Source organism: Ranitomeya variabilis, chromosome 2, assembly GCF_051348905.1.
Source record: "Ranitomeya variabilis isolate aRanVar5 chromosome 2, aRanVar5.hap1, whole genome shotgun sequence".
In the NCBI taxonomy this organism is placed as follows: domain Eukaryota; kingdom Metazoa; phylum Chordata; class Amphibia; order Anura; family Dendrobatidae; genus Ranitomeya; species Ranitomeya variabilis.
The window spans coordinates 379,090,961-379,111,580 of NC_135233.1; the positions used below are offsets into that span (position 1 = coordinate 379,090,961).

General features: G+C 45.5%; 2 protein-coding genes across 4 annotated transcripts in view; both read right to left on the reverse strand.

Moving 5' to 3' along the window:
* Positions 1-20,620, reverse strand: part of LOC143809479 (major histocompatibility complex class I-related protein 1-like) — a 124,403-nt gene that overhangs the window by 69,759 nt on the left and 34,024 nt on the right. The window lies entirely within an intron of this gene.
* The window catches only part of LOC143809478 (major histocompatibility complex class I-related protein 1-like), a 28,335-nt gene continuing 11,383 nt past the window's right edge, over positions 3,669-20,620 (reverse strand). For both annotated transcript variants that reach the window (XM_077292551.1, XM_077292550.1), the window contains exons 2-5: positions 12,004-12,261; positions 9,059-9,334; positions 5,110-5,385; positions 3,669-4,130 (exon numbers count right to left, since the gene is read on the reverse strand). In XM_077292551.1, the coding sequence (XP_077148666.1) occupies positions 3,973-4,130; positions 5,110-5,385; positions 9,059-9,334; positions 12,004-12,190 (897 nt within the window). In that variant the 5' untranslated portion in view covers positions 12,191-12,261 and the 3' untranslated portion in view covers positions 3,669-3,972. The remainder of the gene's footprint in view (positions 4,131-5,109; positions 5,386-9,058; positions 9,335-12,003; positions 12,262-20,620) is intronic.

Consider the following 20,620-nt stretch of genomic DNA (forward strand, 5'->3'; position numbering starts at 1 on the left):
CCCACAGGTATTCTTAAGGAGGGAGTTATCTTGTCAGCCGTTTCTCCAGACCTGCGGCGGGCCTTGCAGGAGTTTCAGGCGGATAGACCGGATCGTTGTCCGCCTGATAGGTTGTTTGTTCCTGATGATTGGACCAGTAGAGTCATCTCTGAGGTACATTCTTCTGCATTGGCAGGGCATCCTGGAATTTTTGGTACCAGGGATTTGGTGGCAAGATCCTTCTGGTGGCCTTCCCTGTCACGAGATGTGCGAGGCTTTGTGCAGTCTTGTGACGTTTGTGCTCGGGCCAAGCCTTGTTGTTCTCGGGCTAGTGGATTATTGTTGCCCTTGCCTATTCCTAAGAGGCCTTGGACACACATCTCGATGGATTTTATTTCAGATCTGCCTGTTTCTCAGAAGATGTCTGTCATCTGGGTGGTGTGTGACCGTTTTTCTAAGATGGTCCATTTGGTTCCCCTGCCCAAATTGCCTTCTTCTTCCGAGTTGGTGCCCCTGTTTTTTCAAAATGTTGTTCGTTTGCATGGTATTCCTGAGAATATCGTTTCTGACAGAGGAACCCAATTTGTGTCTAGATTTTGGCGGGCATTCTGTGCTAGGATGGGCATAGATTTGTCTTTTTCGTCTGCTTTTCACCCTCAGACTAATGGCCAGACCGAGCGGACTAATCAGACCCTGGAGACATATCTGAGGTGTTTTGTGTCTGCTGACCAGGATGATTGGGTTGCTTTTTTGCCATTGGCGGAGTTCGCCCTCAATAATCGGGCCAGCTCTGCCACTTTGGTGTCCCCGTTTTTCTGTAATTCGGGGTTCCACCCTCGATTTTCCTCCGGTCAGATGGAATCCTCGGATTGTCCTGGAGTGGATGCGGTGGTGGAGAGATTGCATCATATCTGGGGGCAGGTGATGGACAATTTAAAGTTGTCCCAGGAGAAGACTCAGCTTTTTGCCAACCGTCACCGTCGTGTTGGTCCTCGGCTTTGTGTTGGAGATTTGGTGTGGTTGTCTTCTCGTTTTGTCCCTATGAGGGTCTCATCTCCTAAGTTTAAGCCTCGGTTCATCGGTCCGTATAAAATATTGGAGATTCTTAACCCTGTTTCCTTCCGTTTGGACCTCCCTGCATCCTTTTCTATTCATAACGTTTTTCATCGGTCGTTATTGCGCAGGTATGAGGCACCGGTTGTGCCTTCCGTTGAGCCTCCTGCTCCGGTGTTGGTTGAGGGTGAGTTGGAGTACGTTGTGGAAAAAATCCTAGACTCCCGTGTTTCCAGACGGAGACTCCAGTATCTGGTCAAGTGGAAGGGATACGGCCAGGAGGATAATTCTTGGGTCACTGCATCTGATGTTCATGCCTCTGATCTGGTTCGTGCCTTTCATAGGGCCCATCCTGATCGCCCTGGTGGTTCTGGTGAGGGTTCGGTGCCCCCTCCTTGAGGGGGGGGTACTGTTGTGAATTTGGATTCTGGGCTCCCCCGGTGGCTACTGGTGGAATTGAACTTGTGACATCATCTTCCCTGTTCACCTGTTCTGATTAGATCTGGGTGTCGCTATATAACCTGGCTTCTCTGTTAGATGCTTGCCGGTCAACAATGTTATCAGAAGCCTCTCTGTGCTTGTTCCTGCTCCCAGACATCTACTAGATAAGTTGGACATTCGTCCATGTTTTGTTTTTGTATTTTGGTTCCAGTTCACAACTGCAGTTTCGTTACTGTGTCTGGAAAGCTCTTGTTGATCAGGAATTGCCACTCTGGTATTATGAGTTAATGCCAGAGTCCTAAAGTAATTTCTGGATGTGTTTTGTTAGGGTTTTCTACTGACCATGAAAGTATGCTTTCTGTCTTCTGCTATCTAGAAAGCGGACCTCAAATTTGCTAAAACTATTTTCCTGCTGCGTTTGTTGTTTCATCTCATATCACCGCCAATATATGTGGGGGGCCTCTGTCTCCTTTTTGGGCATTTCTCTAGAGGTGAGTCAGGTCTTATATTTCCCTCTGCTAGCATTATTTAGTTCTCCGGCCGGCGCTGGGCATATAGGGATAAAAAGTAGGACATGCTACCTGGCTACTTCTAGATGATGCGGTAGGTTTAGTTCATGGTCAGTATAGTTACATCTTCCAAGAGCTTGTTCCTATTGAGGCTTATGCTAGTTCTCTGGCCATGGAGATCATGACAGGTGGGATCCTGTCAGAGGCCTAGACAGAAGGCCACGGAGCTGCGCCTGCCCGACGTGCGGCAGCATCCTAAGAAAGAGACACGAACAGCGAATTGTATTGTAGAGGGTGAGAAACAAAGTCATAGCAAAAGGAGAGGAAACCAGAAGAAGTTCTGCCCTGCAAAGGCTGCCTCCTTCTGAGGCGCAGGATCCGGTAGCTGGAACACCGAAGGAGCAACAGTCTCTATGCCTTGCTCCAGAGACCGGCAGGACAGCTAATTCCACGTTACCTGCCCGACCTATACCCAGGAGGCATGGTGGAAACTTGTGGGGGCTGGGGCGTGCTAGAGTCCCTGTAAAAAGCCTCAGGCCATCAGTCATACGGGTTTGTCCTATCCTCACCATCAGGGGGACAGAGAAAGAGACATAACATCTAGAACATCTACATAAGTTGTGAGGACCTTATGAGAGGCTCAGCAGTAAGGTACTACAACACCCAGGCGCTAGAGGAAGGCTACTGATTTGCACCTGGATAAGGGGACACTGGAATTCTTCTCTGCGCCTCTCACCATCCACCATCTATACTCTGGGAAGCCCTGGGGATACACTTCACCTGTGGGAAGGTATACAATCTAGCTGCCATAACATCACCCCAGCAGACCCCTTAAAGCAGCGTCAGTCACCCTGACCGAATACCACAGGTGGCATCACGAACATCATCCCTTTAAAGACCTTTCCCCCATTTACACGGACGTCCCTAGGGCCACAGACCGGGTCAGCCTCCGTCACATCCCCCTTGAGAACCGAAGGACCCGGGACCGAGTACCCCACTGCCCTACTGGGGGCGCTCCACTACAAATGTACGGTGGGGCTTTTTGCTGGATACCAACTGCACGGGAATACACACATGGGTAAGCCTAATATGCAGCACGCCACTTAGGCGTTTTTAAGGTTACTCGCACTTTATGGGCACTATTGCAATATGGATGGGTGTTATAAGGGATAGGATAGAGCAATGCTTATGAGTCACTGGCTATTTGTGCCTTAGACCGTTTTCGCCTCCCCTTCCATTAGCGTCCAGATAATGCCCTGTCTTTTTTGAGACATTTACTTCATCAGCTGCTGATTGGCAGTACCCTTACTTTTTATGTGTGTGTTCTCATGTGGCTGGTTTCCTGTATAGTCTTTCACCTTATCCTCATCATTTGGTATTGTATTATTATTTTTTTATGTTGTATTTACTTGAATAAAATGTGTACATTGTTATACTTAATCCATTGTCATGAACATTTATGGGGCATTATGCTCTTGGTTATTGATAGGATCCTATTTGTTTGGGAGTTTTGCCCCGTTTCCCCAGTTGGAGTGCAATGGGCATTTCATATGGAAGGGATTGTTGTACTAGGTATTACATCCACAAGTTCGTTTTTTGTAAAAAATTGTACGGTGTACGCAGCGTTACAGGGGACGATAGTGAAAGCAAAACAACATAATAGAAATAAATTCTTACAAACACAGTAGGATACACACAAGTTTTCATTTTGTTTCCATGATGGAAGGAGTTCGCATTGGTTCTGGAGCAGATACAACCGGCCGACAGCTCAGCAGTGATGTCATGTGTAGAGTGGATGGAGCGCGCACACAGATAGATCATCGCCAGCACAATAACCGTAGGGAGTTTCTGCACCAACAGATGACGCTAAACTTTCTTTACGTCATCAGACGACCATTAGCAGCTTTGGTTTTGGGAGCTGATAATGATCGGCATGTAAGGACGTTCAGTGGGTTTATGACCTGTTGTTTATTCTCTCCATAAGCCTCTTCTATCCAGATATCCATGGTTTTCTGCTTTTTGCGAAGAAAACTAAACCGAATGCAACAATAACGATGACGACGACGACAGCCAGGCAGATACCGATCACTGCCCCAACATACGGGCCGGTGGGGGTGCTGCTGAGATTTCCAAAATCACCAGAAATATCTGTATAGAGAAAACACAAAGTTTTATGATCAACTCAATCAATGAGTGTTTCTCTGTCTATACATATAACTAGTAGAAACGATAATGGCATTTCTGGTAAATCATATCATCTAAAGGGCGAAGAAATGTTGTCCCAGGATGTATTGTGCTATATGACTGTTCAAAGTCACATGGACTAAGAATTTATATAATATAAGTATATTAATACTTATATTTCATCCTTGTTTTAATCAGTCAGTCTTTACCTTCTCTCACCTCTCTAAGGTGGAGGCTGCTCCCTGGTGCCAGTACTATGTCTGGCGCTGGTTATTATACTGTCTGATGCTACACAGGGGCTCCTTAGTGCCGTTCAGTCTCGATCTCCTACTAACCCAGAACTGCTGTTCCTAGAGCTGTCCTCATCCTCAAATCCGCTTATTAAAGTACATGCCAACCTACTCGTCTCTGCTATGTCAAGCTGCTGTCCACACTCTTAACTCTGCATTATCAAGGAACCTGCCAGGCTACTGGTCTCTACCTATAATCTGACAACAAAGTGCATTATAGCCACCTCAACTCCGCTATTCCTATGTGCTACCTGCATTCCTGCAACAAATTGCCTGATTACCTACTCATCTCTGCTATTCCCGGGTGCTCTTTCACATTTGGTTCTGATACATCCAACATTTTCAGGTCTGTTGATCCACCTGTCATCCTCCATACCCAGCTCTACCAGTCTTTGCAGTTTCACGTACCAACTGGCTGTCCTGCTCTACTGCCTCAGTACCTCCGGTCTGTGCTGCTCACCCTGATCTATTGCATAGTGAATGCACCTCACCAGGAGAGTTGCCACACATCACCTATACACAGCGAGGAGGAGGATGGTCCCCTCTGTGTCTGAATGTCACAACTTATAAGAGAAGCTTAATTTCTAGGACCATGTGACAGAGCGTGAATCTGGCCACCTGTAAGGACCCCAACAGCAGTTTACTCCACTTACTCCAGTCCTGGGTAAAGCCCCGCAGCATACTACTATGGGTAACCATACAGGTGTACACATCATCAGCCATGGATGTCACGTTGAATGATAAAGATGTCAGATACGTCAGGTCCAGTAATGGCAGCGTCGTCCTTTCCATCTTCTCCTCCGATATCTGTTGTCCATTTTTGTACCACACTATGGAGATGTCTTTGGGGTAATGTCCATACGCCCGACAGTGCACCCTAAGTGTGCCATTGTCTATAGGGACCTGGGTCACCTTCACAACCGGAGCTTCTATTAAGAGAAAAGACGAGAGGTGACTGTATGAGTTTGATAATGGAACGTATTATCGAAAATGACCTATTATAAGGGTGAAGACAAACGTAGCCTCTATATCCTGTCTGCGGTGCAGCTGAAGAAACCAAAAATTGTAATTATGGATGAAACAGCTTACTTATCCTCTGCAAAATTAATTGCCTGCAAATCACTGCTGGGGATTCTCCAGTTGGCTTCACCCTTAAACCTTTGTGGGTCATTTTTCCATTGTTAACTATTTAGACATCATGAAATATTGTTATTTTCACACTGTTCGTATGCCAAGGCTCAAGCAAAGAAAGGCAGTGAGGAAGAGCGCACTTATGTGAACCACTGGGCTGCTGGACTTGTAGGATCAGAGGCAGGTACAATTCTGCTTTGCAGGGACAGTTGCCTTCATCTTCCTGGCTTCCCATTAGGGAGAATAGCTCTGTCTTCGATCCCTAAGTAACTGAATCATACAATCCCAGGCTGGAACCCTGTGTGATTGCAAAACTGCCACATCAAGGAGTGAATAGCTTGTTTGGACTTGTTGTTCCACTAGGGAAGAGTATATAAGAGCTATCTGTAAGGGACCATTGCTGGGACTTGTGGTTCAACACTCTAGGAGTTATAATAAAACTAGTCGCGGAGGGGATCTTGTTCCTATGGCATTACGTGCACCAATGGATCCTGAAAGCATGCCACCACCCGCGACAAGCGGAACGCAATATTGACCTGCGTTGTTTCCAATTCTGCAGCCAGTTATAGTTTAAGCAATATTAGTTAGGATTGTGCTTGCTGCAATTTAAAGGAAAAGCGTCATCCCTAGCATTCAGATTTACTGCAAAGCCTCATCTTGTATTTGTAGATTGTCTAATGCTATTTGCTTTGCCATTACTTGCCATTCCCCTTACCATATTCACCATTTAATCCTTGTATAAATAAAACTTGTTAATTGTTCTAGCCTCATCTTTTGTGATCGTCTACGGAACGTGGACAGGGGTTTCTGCTACAGCTCCCAGTAAGATTCTTGTAGAGGCACTGTGCCATATTGAGGTGAGAACTAACAGACAACCAGCCCACTGAGGTGGCTTTAAGGGGTGTTACATTTGCTCATTTTTGTCACATTTTGCAAAATGTACAATCTTTAGTGCTTAAAATCACAGACTGCACATGAGTCAACAGTGTGATGCAGCAGCAAAAAAGGCAAACACAGTTCTAGGATGTAAAAAAGAAGCATAGAATATAGATCACTTGAAGTCATTATCCCACTCTACTCCTTCTTGCTCAGGCCTCATCTGGAATACTGTGTCCAGTTCTGGGCACCACATTTTAAAAAAGACATTGAAAAACTGGAGCAAGTTCAGGGAGAGCTACCAGGATGGAGAGTGGACAGCAAAGTATGTCCTATGAGGAACGGTTAAAGGGATGAACGAATAGCTTTGGATAACTCCTTATTCGGCAAGTTACAGTGCTTACCGAATAACTGCATCGGGAACCTAGATACCTGGAGCGCTCCCGATAATCAGCTGTCCAGCGCCGCAGCTGCATGTGTTGAGGCTGTGTGACAGTCACAACAGACAGGCTCTCCATACATGTATTGTGACTGTTACACAGCCGTGACACATGTAGCTGTGGCGCCGAACAGCTCATTATCGGGTGTACTACAGGTATCCGGGTTCCCGATGCAGTTATTTGGTAAGCACTATAGCCATTCGAGTAAGGACTTATCCAAAGCTATTTGATCATCACTACTCATCATTATTCTCATTTGTACATGGAAACACGAGAAGCAATGGAATGAAACTGAAATGGAGAAGATACAGATTAGATATTAGAAAAAACTTTTTGACAGTGAGAGTGATCAATGGATAGAACAGGCTGCCATAAGAGGTGGTGAGTTCTCCTCCAATGGAAGTTTTCAAACAGAGGCTGGACAGACAACTGTCTGAGATGATTTAGTGACTCCTGCATTGAGCAGGGGGTTGGACACGAGGACCCTGGAGATCTCTTCCAACTCTAACATTCTATGATTCTAAGACTTAGCTGTTGTGACCTGCTGCTCCTCTGGCTGTTTTAAGCTGCTGCACCTCCGGGTGTTGTGACCTGCTACCCCTCTGGCTGTTATGACCTGCTGCCTCTCTAGCTATTGTGACCTGCTACCCTTCTGACTATTATGACCTGCTGCCCCTCTGGCTGTTATGACCTGCTACCCTTCTGACTGTTATGACCTGCTGCTCCTATGACTGTTATGACCTGCTGCCCCTCTGGCAATTATGACCTGCTGCCCCTCAGGCTGTTATGACCTGCTGCCTCTCGGGCTGTTGTGACCTGCTGCCCCTATGTCTGTTATGACCTGTTGCCCCTCTGGCTATTATGACCTGCTACCCCTCCAGCTGTTATGACCTGCTGCCTCTCTAGCTATTGTGATCTGCTACCCTTCTGACTATTATGACCTGCTGCCCCTCTGGCTGTTATGACCTGCTACCCTTCTGACTGTTATGACCTGCTGCTCCTATGACTGTTATGACCTGCTGCCCCTCTGGCAATTATGACCTGTTGCCCCTCAGGCTGTTATGACCTGCTGCCTCTCGGGCTGTTGTGACCTGCTGCCCCTATGGCTGTTATGACCTGCTGCCCCTCTGGCTATTATGACCTGCTACCCCTCCGGCTGTTATGACCTGCTGCCTCTCTAGCTATTGTGACCTGCTACCCTTCTGACTATTATGACCTGCTGCCCCTCTGGCTGTTATGACCTGCTACCCTTCTGACTGTTATGACCTGCTGCTCCTATGACTGTTATGACCTGCTGCCCCTCTGGCAATTATGATCTGCTGCCCCTCAGGCTGTTATGACCTGCTGCCTCTCGGGCTGTTGTGACCTGCTGCCCCTATGGCTGTTATGACCTGCTGCCCCTCTGGCTATTATGACCTGCTGCCCCTCAGGCTGTTATGATCTGCTGCCTCTCTGGCTGTTGTGACTTGCTGCCCCTATGGCTGTTATGACCAGCTGCTCCTCTGGCTGTTATAACCTCCTGCACCCCTGGCTGTTATTACCTACTACAGATGTGATACATAGCCTTAAACCAGCTTCTGTCGGAGTTCCTGAGGTAGCTTAGTCCATTTATCATCATGTTGAGCTAATTACAAGTTGCAAACAGAATAAAGTTTGTCAATGTTGCCAATAAACTGAATTTGCAATGGTGGGGGAATAATTTTGATTGCATTTTTAGACTTACTGTTTGCTCGTTTGATCACCGGGAGGAATAGATTTCCTTGCCCCAGACGGACATGAGATCTGAGTCTTGGGTTGAATACCTTGGGTTTGTAGGTTGTGTCACGCTTATTTTCTCTGTTCTCTTACATCACTCATCTTCTCCTTGTTCCTAACAAGCCTGCTAGATGGTCCTGCCACCATTGCATTGTTTTTAATGATTTCTCATAATGAGTGACCTATTACAACGTCCCTCAGGGAAGATATTAGCTGTTTACTGGGAGTTTCAGAAGCCGAACCCCGAGGCATCACCCAACTGAGTTCATTTGAAAACATGATAATCGTCACGAGACAGTTCTGCTATAACAGATTTTGGCTCCACGATCACAAGAAGTACAATATATTACAAGTAATAAAAGGGTGTAACTTCCTGACCTTGTCACATACTATGACGTACCTCTCCTATTAAATGTACATTCGCCCAATGACAGCAGCTCTCCAATGTGCGGTACGCATTCATTCAATAATTCATTCTTTACTTCCTCCATCATAGTATAATTTCCAAATACATCTTCTACGAAGCCTTCGAACTCGGGAAGTTCTGATTTCCATTTTCTGGTCTCCCAGTCGAAATAAATAAGAGGTTGTCCATTATATTGATATTCCTTTATGTAACCAATGGTGCCGTCTGTGTTAACCGTACAACCGTCTAAATTCTGAAGAACGTGATATCCTTAAAAATGGGAACACAAAAAATACATATCCTTAGTACAACGGGAGAGGACAGGGCATTAATCTGGTAACATGGTTGAACCTTCTGTTATATTCTCCGACCTATTTAGACATTTTGGACAAACGTTTCTTTTTACAGAATCTCTAGGTTGACTTTAAGGGCTCGTGCACACTTTGCGGTTTTTGCTGCGGATCCGCAGCGGATTTGACGCTGCGGATCCGCAGCAGTTTTCCATGCAGGGTACAGTACAATGTTACCCTATGGAAAACAAAAACCGCTGTGCCCACGTTGCGGAAAATTCATTGCGGAACCGCTGCGAAAAAAAAGAAGGAGCATGCCACTTCTTTCTGCGGATTCCGCAGCGGTTTTCAACATGCACCAATAGGAAAGTGCCGTTGAAAACCCGCAGAGGAATCCGCAGAAGAAACCGCAGGAAAATCCGCAGTGAAAACCGCTGCAGTTTTGCACTGCGGATTTTCCAAATCCGCAGCGGAAAAATCCGCAGAAGAATCCGCAAAGTGTGCACATACCCTAAAGTGAACCTGTCACCTCGGAAAACAGTAATTACCTGCAGATATTGGGTTAATGTACAGGTAAATATTGTTACAATGCTGCCCAGCACTCACACTGAAAGTGCAGCTACTGGGAGAAAATTAACTTATTTCCTCCCAGGAGCCACCGACTTTCAGTAATGAGGCTGTGTACTGAGTGTTGTTCTTATTTTATTTGGGGGGGAACTATAGCACTTTAGCAATGATAAACATCACCTTTACTCGCTTCTTTGATTGGACAGAAAACGTTGCTTAACCCCTTAACCCCCAGGCCATTTTCCATTTTTGCGTTTTCGTTTTTTTTCTCCCTTTCTTCCCAGAGCCATAACGTTTTTATTTTTCAGTCAATATGGCCATGTGAGGGCTTGTTTTTGTGAGACAAGCTTTACTTTTAAATAATACCAATGGTTTTAACATATCATGTATTGGAAAACGGAAAAAAAATCCAAGTACAGTGAAATTGCAAAAAAAGTGCCATTCCACAGTTATTTTTTTGCTTTTTTACCGTGTTCATTAAATGCTAAAAATGACCTGCCATTATGATTCTCCAGGTCATTACGAGCTCATAGACATCAAACATGTGTAGGTTCTTTCTTATTTAAGTGGTGAAAAAAATCCTACATTTGTTAAAAAAAGGGTGCCATTTACTGAGACCTGTAGCGTCTCCATTTTTCGTGATCTTGGGCTTATTTTTTGTGTGCCAAGCTGATGTTTTTATTGATACAATTTTGGTGTAGATACAATCTTTTGATCGCCTGTTATTGCATTTTATTACAATGTAGCGGCGACCAAAAAAAATAAAAAAATTTTGGCATTTTGAATTTTTTCTCTTTACCTAGTTGATTTTTTTATATTGATAGATCGGGTGACTCTGAACGCGGCGATACAAAATCCGTGTATATTTGATTTTTTTATTGTTTTATTTTGAATGGGGCAAAAGAGGGGTGATTTGAATTTTTATATTTTTAATTTTATTTTAATGTTTTTAAAAACATTTTTATGTTTTGCATACTTCAATAGTCTCCATGGGAGACCAGAAGCTGGAGTACTTTGATCACCTCTGCTACACACAGGCGATGATCAGATCGCCTGTGTGTAGCAGAAATGTTCACTTTCTATGAGTGCCGAAGCTGGGGCACAATGACAACCCATTGGTGACCTGCGATCATGTGACGAGGTCACCGATGGGCAGGTTTAGTGATGTGCTTCCTGTAAGCGCTAGTTAAATGCCACTGTCAGAGATTGACAGCAGCATTTAACTAGTTAACAGCCGCGGGTGGATTGAGATTCCACCTGTGGCTGTTGCGGACACATGTCAGCTGTATAGATCAACTGTCATGTGCCCAAAAAGGTGCAGGCTCAGTATCGAAGCACCCACCAAGCAGGGGGAGTCCTACATGTGCGTACTATTACGCTACATGTCGGAAAGAGGTTAATCAATATGGAAATTAGGATGCTCAGTGCACACGTGACGTAGCCCAGTACTTAGTGCCCGCTTGACATAGCCCAACACTCAGTGCACGCTTTTCGTAGCCCGGAACTCTGCAGTGCCGCCCAATGGCACGTAGATCACTAGCATCCTAATCTCTGAATCTTTTGATAATGTTATGTTCTGTAAACAGAGAATATTCAAAGTATTTGCAATATTACATTGAGGAACATATTTCTGAAATTGTTTTACAAATTTTATACATAGTTACTCACAGATTAGTGAACTTCCGACCATCTTTGCTTCTGGGAGACTCTACCTCTCTCACATGCTCTTTTTATATACAGTCATGTCAAAATGAACCCAAAATGAACCCTCCAGCTTTTTTTCATTAGTATTACCTACTTTTCCAAACTTTCATTAACCTTCTCCCAACTTTTTTGAGATGTGTGGCTGCCATCAATTTTTAAAACAAGCTAATTTGTTTAAATTAAATGGAAAAATGTCCAACGATCAATTTCTGATCTGTTCTATGTTCTTTAGAGAATACAATATGGAGATATGAGATTTCCAAATAATTGCACTCTTGTTTTATTTTCATTTTGGGGAGCGTCCCAACTTTTTGTGAGTGGGGGTTGTACATATTTTGCGATATTTGACTTCCAGATTTGAATGTAAATGTTACTTACCCTCTGTGTTATTTATATAATTCAAGGTGTCATTTAACCTGGTTTGCATCACTCCATGAAATCTCAATTCATTTTTACTGACACCCCATAGCGATCTATTAGCCCCCTTAAACCAGGGAACTCGGCGTTCCGCCACTCCATTGTCGCTGTCGTACCAAAAGAGAGGGACGTCATCAATCATCCTCATTGAAGAGTAAAAGGAAGACTCAAATGATGAATTGTAGGTCAGAGTTGTGTAGAAATAATGAGAGTGGCTGCCTGTACAGGAGAGAACACACAAAGGTGGTAGTTATACGTCAGATTGATAATCAGTAGATATATACAAATCTATAAAACAATATGCACTAATATGCTGAGGTATCGCTACTACAATAAGACTTGTGTGTGTCAAAATAATTTGGTTAGATCTTCATGGAACCTCCGTAAAAGACGATGAATATCCAGGATGCTGTGAGCACTCTTCTGGATGATGGTGCTCTCCAAAGACAGCGTTCCGGACAGTCACGCTGAATGAAGCAACTCACAATATAAAAAAAACTAAAAACTGCCACCGTAAGCTGCAGTGATGTCACAGCTATTGGTTCCTTTACGGGCAAAAAAAGATTGGTCTCCAATCCTACATGTTACTAGCATTAGCTGTCCTCTAGGAATGTTGTCGAGCCATATTGGTAGATGGCAACTGTCCGTTAAAATATATTGCTATTAGTGGGCTTACTATACGATAATGTTAGCCCCCCCGCGTAAACCTGAAAGAAATATAGCGGGGGTCTCATGGCCTCATGGACCCTGTCATTTAATATGACTTTCTGTCAGAAGAAAGGTCAAATAAAGGTCAGGTCAGTCATCTCTGAAAGTGTGACACTGGTTTTATCCAGTTTTTTCTGGTATGTTTGGCAGCTATTGTAACGGTTTTCTATTGGCTGTTAGCAGCTTTGCCGCTCTTTTTTTGAATATATAAACACCTGTTTTGTGGTATCTGGTCATTCTGTCAGCAGAAGAAGATAAAGAAGACACATACCCCAGGATGGAGAATCTCCTGCAACAGCTCCTGACTAGAGCCGACGGCGAGGATGGAGCGGACTGGCTGAGGCAATGCCTGGCTATGAAACCTATCTTAGCGCCTGCCGATGCTGTCCCTCATCCTCCAGAAGATACCCTTCGGTCGCCGTGTCAAGCCTCTCTGGTCCTGCCGACACCCACCGCTTCAGGGAGGCGCAGGAGGCAAAGGACTCCATACTCTCCGAAGTCGCTGTCGCCGCCTGCTTCCAGCCGCAGTGTCCAAGAAGGAAGAAGGAAGTCACGGCGCCGCCCTCCTCAGAAGTCTCGCAGCCCAGCGCGAGACTTCCACCGCCAGCGTCATGACAGAGCGCCGACCGCCTCATCTGAAGTGGCCGGGATGTCTTCAACACACCGCAGCCGTAAAAGCGCTGCGGTGTCATTGGATTCTACAACAGCAGTGGCTTCTGCAGCTGCGGTCCAGACCACCGGTTCGGGAGGACCCCCTGTCGTCACACTCAGAAGAGGATGAAGAAACGCCGCTTACAGCAGCTTCCCATATGAGCTTGCCCAACATGGAGGGCTCGAGCTCCTGCTGCTGTATGGAGCAGAGAAACGACCAGCATTCATCGAGGGGTGAGACTTTCAATGTTCCTTTGTCTGTTCCACACTCACATTTAAAAGACATCATAAAGAAAAGTGTTAGCTGAAACTTTAAGAGAAGCTATTCCCCCCCCCCTGCTGTCACTTCAGCTGTCACATCAGCTGTACACAGTGCTGCAATTTCTGACATTTCATCAGCTAACACCGCCCCTGTTAACTCTTTTAAAGAAGCTCTGACATGCGAGCTGTCTCCCTTAGGATTCCATTTAAGCCCTTCTGTTAAAGAGCTTATTTGGAATAATCATTTAGTCGATATTTTTTCTTTACTGCCTAGAAAGGACCAGCTTTCAAAATCCGAAAAGAATGATGAGAAAGCTGATTCAGATGAATTTAAACGCACCAACTTTAAATCTTTCAACAACTGGGTGCAAGCTTTTTCTATTTTTGCTGCAGTTTTGGGTGAAAAATCTCCCCATCTCTGCAACAAGTTATTTCAGCCCCCTTCTAGTTCAAGTAAACGCGGTGTTTGTTTCGCTTTCAACGATTCCTTTTGTAAGTGGAACAACAACTGTAGATTCCGCCATGAATGCTTGTTCTGTGGTCACTCACACCCTATGTCTAAATGTTTTAAGTAACAAGCAGGTCAACAGTCCTCAGGTAAGGAGCCTAATTCAAAAAGCACAGACGCCAGTGATTCTGGCAAACATGTCAGTATGCCTAAGCAAATATCCCGACCAGGGGACCAGTGAGCTGCTTTTTAATGGTTTTTCAGAATGATTTTTTAACCCACAATTTAAAGGGGCGGGCTGTTCTGTTGTTCCTAATTTACCCTCTTTAAAAGCTCACCCTGAGGCAGCTAGGGATAAAATTATTAATGAAATTCAGCTAGGCAGAGTTTCAGGCCCTTTTTTAACCCCGCAGTTTGTTAATTTCCATATATCACCATTGGGTATTGTACCAAAAAAAAAAAAAAAGATGAGGGCTCTTTCCGGCTAATTCACCACTTATCATATCCGCTGGGTTCATCCATGAACGATGAAGTGGACAAGGCTTTATGCTCCGTGTCCTATTCATCTTTTGATTCTGCATTAGAAATCCTCAAGAAATTTGGTTTTAATGTTTTAATGTCCAAGTCAGATATTAAGTCTGCTTTTAGACTCCTTCCTGTTCACCCGTGCGGTTTTAATTCTTTAGGTTTTTATTTTGATGACTTTTTTTTTTTTTTTTTTTATCCAAATGTGTGAGCACTTCAGTGTTCCTATTGCTCACAGAAAAACAGTTGGTCCATCTAGATCTATCGAATTTCTGGGAATCACTCTTGATTATCAAAAAATGGAATCTGACTTCCTGATGAGAAAATTTTTAAACTGCGCATTGTGTTATCAAATTTTTTAGCCAAGAACAAGGTCACTCTTAAGGAAATTCATTCATTGTTAGGTCTATTGCATTTTGCGGTTTGCATCATTCCTATAGGTCGGGCTTTTTGCAGAAGTTTATAGGATGCCACTTAAGGTGTGTCTTCACCTCATTCGCATGTTAGTATCCGTTCTGACCTAAAGGAAGACGCTAGAATTTGGCTCTCCTTTTTGTCAGAGCATAACGGCAGATCTTTGTGGCAGTCATTTTTTGTCTCTGGCGATTCTTTTCCCTTTCTTTTCACAGCGGATAGCCAGCGTGGCTTCAGTATTTTATTTGACTCCCATTGGATGTCCATCCTGTGGCCAATAAGTTGGGTGTCTAAGAAAGTAACTTCAAACGTAATGGTGTTGGAACTTTTTTCTATTTTTGCAGGAATATTAATTTGGAGATCACTAATGCAGAATTCCAGGATTTTACTCCTTTCCACTAACCAGGCAGTAGTTGTTTTTATTTATTTTATTTTATTTATTTTTTTCTATCAACACGTTATCTTCTAAAAATACTTTTGCTGCCAGAATTTTGAGACAATTGGTTTTACAATGCCTGAAAGCAAAGTTGGGAAAGAGCAAATTTCTTTTCATAACTGACTCTTTACAAAATCGTCAGTGGTCGAATTTTTTCCTGCAGGTTCCCAACGTGGATTCGGAAGGACCCTCTTACCCCTTTCAATTTGGGACATGATTGCACGCTGATACAGTATTTTATAAAAAAAAATAAAAAAATAAATAAATAAATAAAAAATCGTTATCTAATAGATCATGGGCTGACTATTCGGCTGCATGGCTGAATTGGAACAATTTTTGCAACCTACATTATTTTGACCCAACAGTTTCTAATCCGGTAGCAGCACTAAAGTTTGCTGAATCTATAGTACAAAACTGTTTGTCTTACTATGCAATAGCGAAATGCATAGCAGGAGTTTCATTTTTCCTTAAACTTTCTGGCAGTATTGCTTTGACTGTGGAGACCTGGGTGTCGTAACCAGTGCCTTCCCCCCTCCCATCCATCCCGTAATGAATCACACACAGTCCTAGGTGGGTTGAACAGGTCGGTCACAGTTTATTAATTAAATAAGCAGAGAAAGGGCAATTACATATCGTAACGGCCGCTCGCGCCGAGCTCCTGTCCGTGATCGACAGGGGAATTGGCCCAACGAGCGGTTACGACCTTTGCCCTACTCCGCTTCTTCCGCTGTGACTTAATAAAATTACTAAGGTTAGTTACATCCACGTACATATATACTCACTTTTTATTGCCATAGACTTTACAAATTTACATTATCCCGCGGGTTAGTATCTCCAATATCCTTTAAAAGGGAGGGAGGGTGGGACAAAAGCTTCCAGGCGTCCGCCGGGAGGGAAAGAGGAAGCTCCCGGCCGGACGCCTGGATTTAATCCCTGTAGGAGTGGCCGTAGGGCCCCTCCCCCCTAGTGGCCACTGGCCGGCTGGGGGTCTTCCAATTAGTGCATCACTAAGGGGGAGTGATGCCAAGGGGGGGGGGGTTATCTAGGAGCTCCCCCCCTCCCCTCTAGTGACCACCAGCCGGCCGGGGGTCTTCCAATTAGTGCATCACCAAGGGGGGAGTGATGCCAGGGGGGAACTGGCACTGACATCATTTAATGCTGCTCTATCTCGGTGCTCCCCAGTCAGAGACGCGCACCTTATACAGTACCGCGTCTGCCAGACTGTGGAGACCTGGGTGTCGTAACCAGTGCCTTCCCCCCTCCCATCCATCCCGTAATGAATCACACACAGTCCTAGGTGGGTTGAACAGGTCGGTCACAGTTTATTAATTAAATAAGCAGAGAAAGGGCAATTACATATCGTAACGGCCGCTCGCGCCGAGCTCCTGTCCGTGATCGACAGGGGAATTGGCCCAACGAGCGGTTACGACCTTTGCCCTACTCCGCTTCTTCCGCCACGGAGGATCCCGTGTATTACCTACGCGGGACTCCGACCCCACCCATCAATGTTAGGGCCTGTTCAACCCCATCCTGTAAACCCAACAAAATTATCGAGGCCAATGTCCGTCAGGTGAACTCTGTCCGGTATTAATTGTGTTGTCCCCTTGTAGGTGTTGGTGACGAATCAGGATCCCGCCTCTTCCTCTCACATATTTTCCAATCCGAGCATTGAATTTCCCCCTTGTTCGCTCTATGGCTTTTTTATCTCTTGCACCGCGCCATGCGGCCCGTGGTGTTACATTCAACCACACCCATATTATGTTCCTGAACAGACTGCTGAACCGTTCCATATCCGTTGTCACCCATTTGTTCCATATCCGTTGTCACCCATTTGTACAGCTCGGCCACCTTTTGTTTTCCAAGGTCATTGCCACCCACGTGTAACCCCATTATCACTGGGTGTTCCGCCATCCTTGCTATGCCAACCATCTCCTCGAACACCTGTTTCCACTGGTTCTGGAGGCCTCTGATACCCCTCCAGTTAACCTTTATGCCCAGGAGGTAAAGATTTGTTCCTCCTGGCCGCAGTTTGGCCCTCTCTTCGGCCCGGTATACGTAGGAATCTCCTACAACCCAAACTTCAACCCCTGTAAGAGACAACACATGTTAATTAAGCAGGTCGGGTCTTATGTATCTGGCGAAGCATGCGGCCTTCCAATGCCCCATTCTCTCTGCACTTCGGCCTGTGACACTCCTGCCTTAGCTGCCTCTGTGGCCGTTCCTATCCGGAACGAATGTGTTCCATACTCCTTTGGATCCGTTTTTTTTTTTTTTTTTTTTAAACCTAGCTTGAACCTTGCCTGGAATTGGAACTTGGTCAAGGGGGGGGGACCCGTCTGTATGAGTGAAGAAAAATCTACCAGCGCGTCTTATTATGGCGTATCTTTTAACCATTTTTAGCGGGCAAGCTGGGCCCTCTGTAGAGTTAACCAGGACCCATGTGCCCCTACCGGTGGGTTCGCATTTGGATTTTCTAACCCTGATGCGCAGGGCGTCGCTGCATATCACTATGTCCTCATTAATCAGGACTCCTTCCAACGCGGTTTTTGACCACGGTAGCAATTCGCTGATTCACAGTGCTCCGAAAAAAGAAAGCGGTCGCAAAAGCTGCCGATATGAGGGCCGCCTCATATTGCGATAAGCAGACTGACGGGAGACTTTAGGGGGCTTATCGCCAGCAGGTCCTGCAATAGTCTCAGTGAGATGGGGCGGTGACTTTCTTGGCTCGGCTGAAGCCTTTTCCAACCTTTTATGGCTTGTCTTATGCCGAAGGACTTAGTTACGTCTACCCATCCCAATAATTGAAAGAAAAATGCTAGTCCCGCTAATTTCGGTTGTGCCCATCCCGATAATTGAAAGAAAAATGCTAGCCCCGCTAATTTCGGTTGTGCCGAGGTGCCCGACGCCCCGCCTTCCCTCATCCGTAATGGGAAATCAGTTGTCACCGCGCTTCGTGCTCCGTCGCTTTCGTCGACTGGCCTACCCTGACTTAGTGAGCACCACTACCCACTACTCCCAAGCCTTACCATACCCCTGCCAGGTAGCTGGCGAAAAGGCTCGGATTGAGGGCATCAATGATTGGCCACTGTCCCACAGGGACAGTGGACACCGAATACCCCGGGGTTGCGCGTCGGGCTGCTGGATTCTGAAAGCCTGCCAATTGGAAAATAACAGTGGGTTAATGATATTATCGTCAACTTCCGCCACCACGGTGGCTCTACACCAAATATTGTTTTCCAGGTATCTCAGCGCTAGCCGGCGCAAGAGAGCGAGTATGGGCAGGGATGAAGAAGACATGCGATTCAAACTCTTCCCTGTTTTCGCATTTTTTGTTTGGAAACGAATGTTCATGTTTCTCAACTGATCGGCCCATAACTCCAATGCCGTTACAACCGCCAACAATTCCCATAGGGCTGGGTCTTGCCCCCACTTTGTTGTCGTCCATTGCTCCGGCCAATCAGATTTGCCCCCTTGGTTGTTATAAATTGCTGCAAAACCCTTTTTTTTTTTTTTTTTTTGTTTTTTTTGTTCCACCCTATTGCGATTGCAGGGACGTCTGCCATACTAGCAGAACGGCTTTTAGCTAACGAGTGAGCCTAATTCTAAGGCCGGGCTTCGAAGCGCCTTTTCCAAAGAAAGTTTGCGCGAGAATGCTCTGCCAACCGGCATTACGCGGCAGGCAAACGTCAGTAGACCCAATAATGCCTGCATTTGCTGGAGGGTTACCTTGTTTACTTTCCGAAAGCCTTTCAACATTTGCTGTTTTTTTTGTATTTTATCCTCTGGTAAGCCGAAAACCATTGAAGTGGTATCCATTTCGATGCCCAAAAAGGGGAACGCATTACATGGTCCCACCATTTTCTACAGTGACAATGGCACGCCGAATTTGTGTGAGATAGATTGAATTTCTCTCGTAAATCGGAGCAGAGATTAGAATTTCTGGGGCCGACGAACAGGAAGTCTTCGAGGTAATGAATTAGGGATTTACTGCCCGTCTCGTACCGAACTTCCCAATCTGGGAGGTGCTGAATAGCCTGAACTAGTGACATGAGATGGAACATCCCATCGGGAGGCACATGTCGAATTAGTACTGTTGGTCCCCTTTGCAGCCCAGGAAACATTTGGGGTGCACGGGTAGTAAATGGAATGCCGATTCGATGTTGGATTTGGCTAGCAGGGCGCTGCGGCTGCGCCGACTAATTCTACTGCCTTATCGAAAGACGCGTATGAGACGGAAGCTTTTTCTGGGGAAATTGCGACGTTAACCGAATAGCCCTTTGGGTGAGATAAATGATGGATTAGGCGGTCTTTACCGGGTTCGTTTTTTTGGTATAATGCCTAGCGATGATATTTTAATGTTTTTGAAGGGGAGCGACTTAAAGCCTCATTTTCTATTTTTTTTTTTTTTTTGGCTAAGAATTTAGGGAAATTCGCGAGCCGCTTTTAGGTTATTGGATAGTGTTGGCGTTCTTGTTAGCCACAAGGGAATAACAAACCCGTCGGAGAATCCTGCTTGCAGCTGCTGAGCCGCTTCCTTATTGGGGACCCTAATTAAGCCCAAAACTGCGAAGGCCTGGAGCCAATTATTCATGGTTAATGCAACTTTTGATCTCCCCCTATCGAAATTCCTATCGTTGTCTTTTTCCACCGTTTGTTGGTCTGCCGATATCAGCGACCATATGTCAATATAATCGTTGCTCCAGATCTCCTTCTAGTTTCCTGATCTATATGAGCGCCTTTACCGCTGAAGTTAGCTCCATTTCCTTTAAATTAACCCCGTAGCGTAACATTTCCTCGCTACCCTTGGAACACTCACCGCTGTGTGACTCTGGACAAGTGAACTCCGATCCTGGAGGAACCCCCGCAGACGTTGATGGGGTGATGTCGCAGGATGGGGAAACTCTTGCTCCCGCTACAGCTAGGGACTGGCCGATGTGATGGCCGATGCTCTGAGTATCGTGCGTTGGAGCCCGATTACAACCACGTAGTGGCGGATTACTGGCTCTGTTTTCAGCGATTTTGTGCTTGTTGTTGAGGCTGGAAGCCGCGGGGGATTGTTCTCCCCGGCTGAAAGCCCTAGAGGGTGGCCTTGATTTTGACCCCCTCGGATGTTGCTGATGCCAGCTATCCTGAGG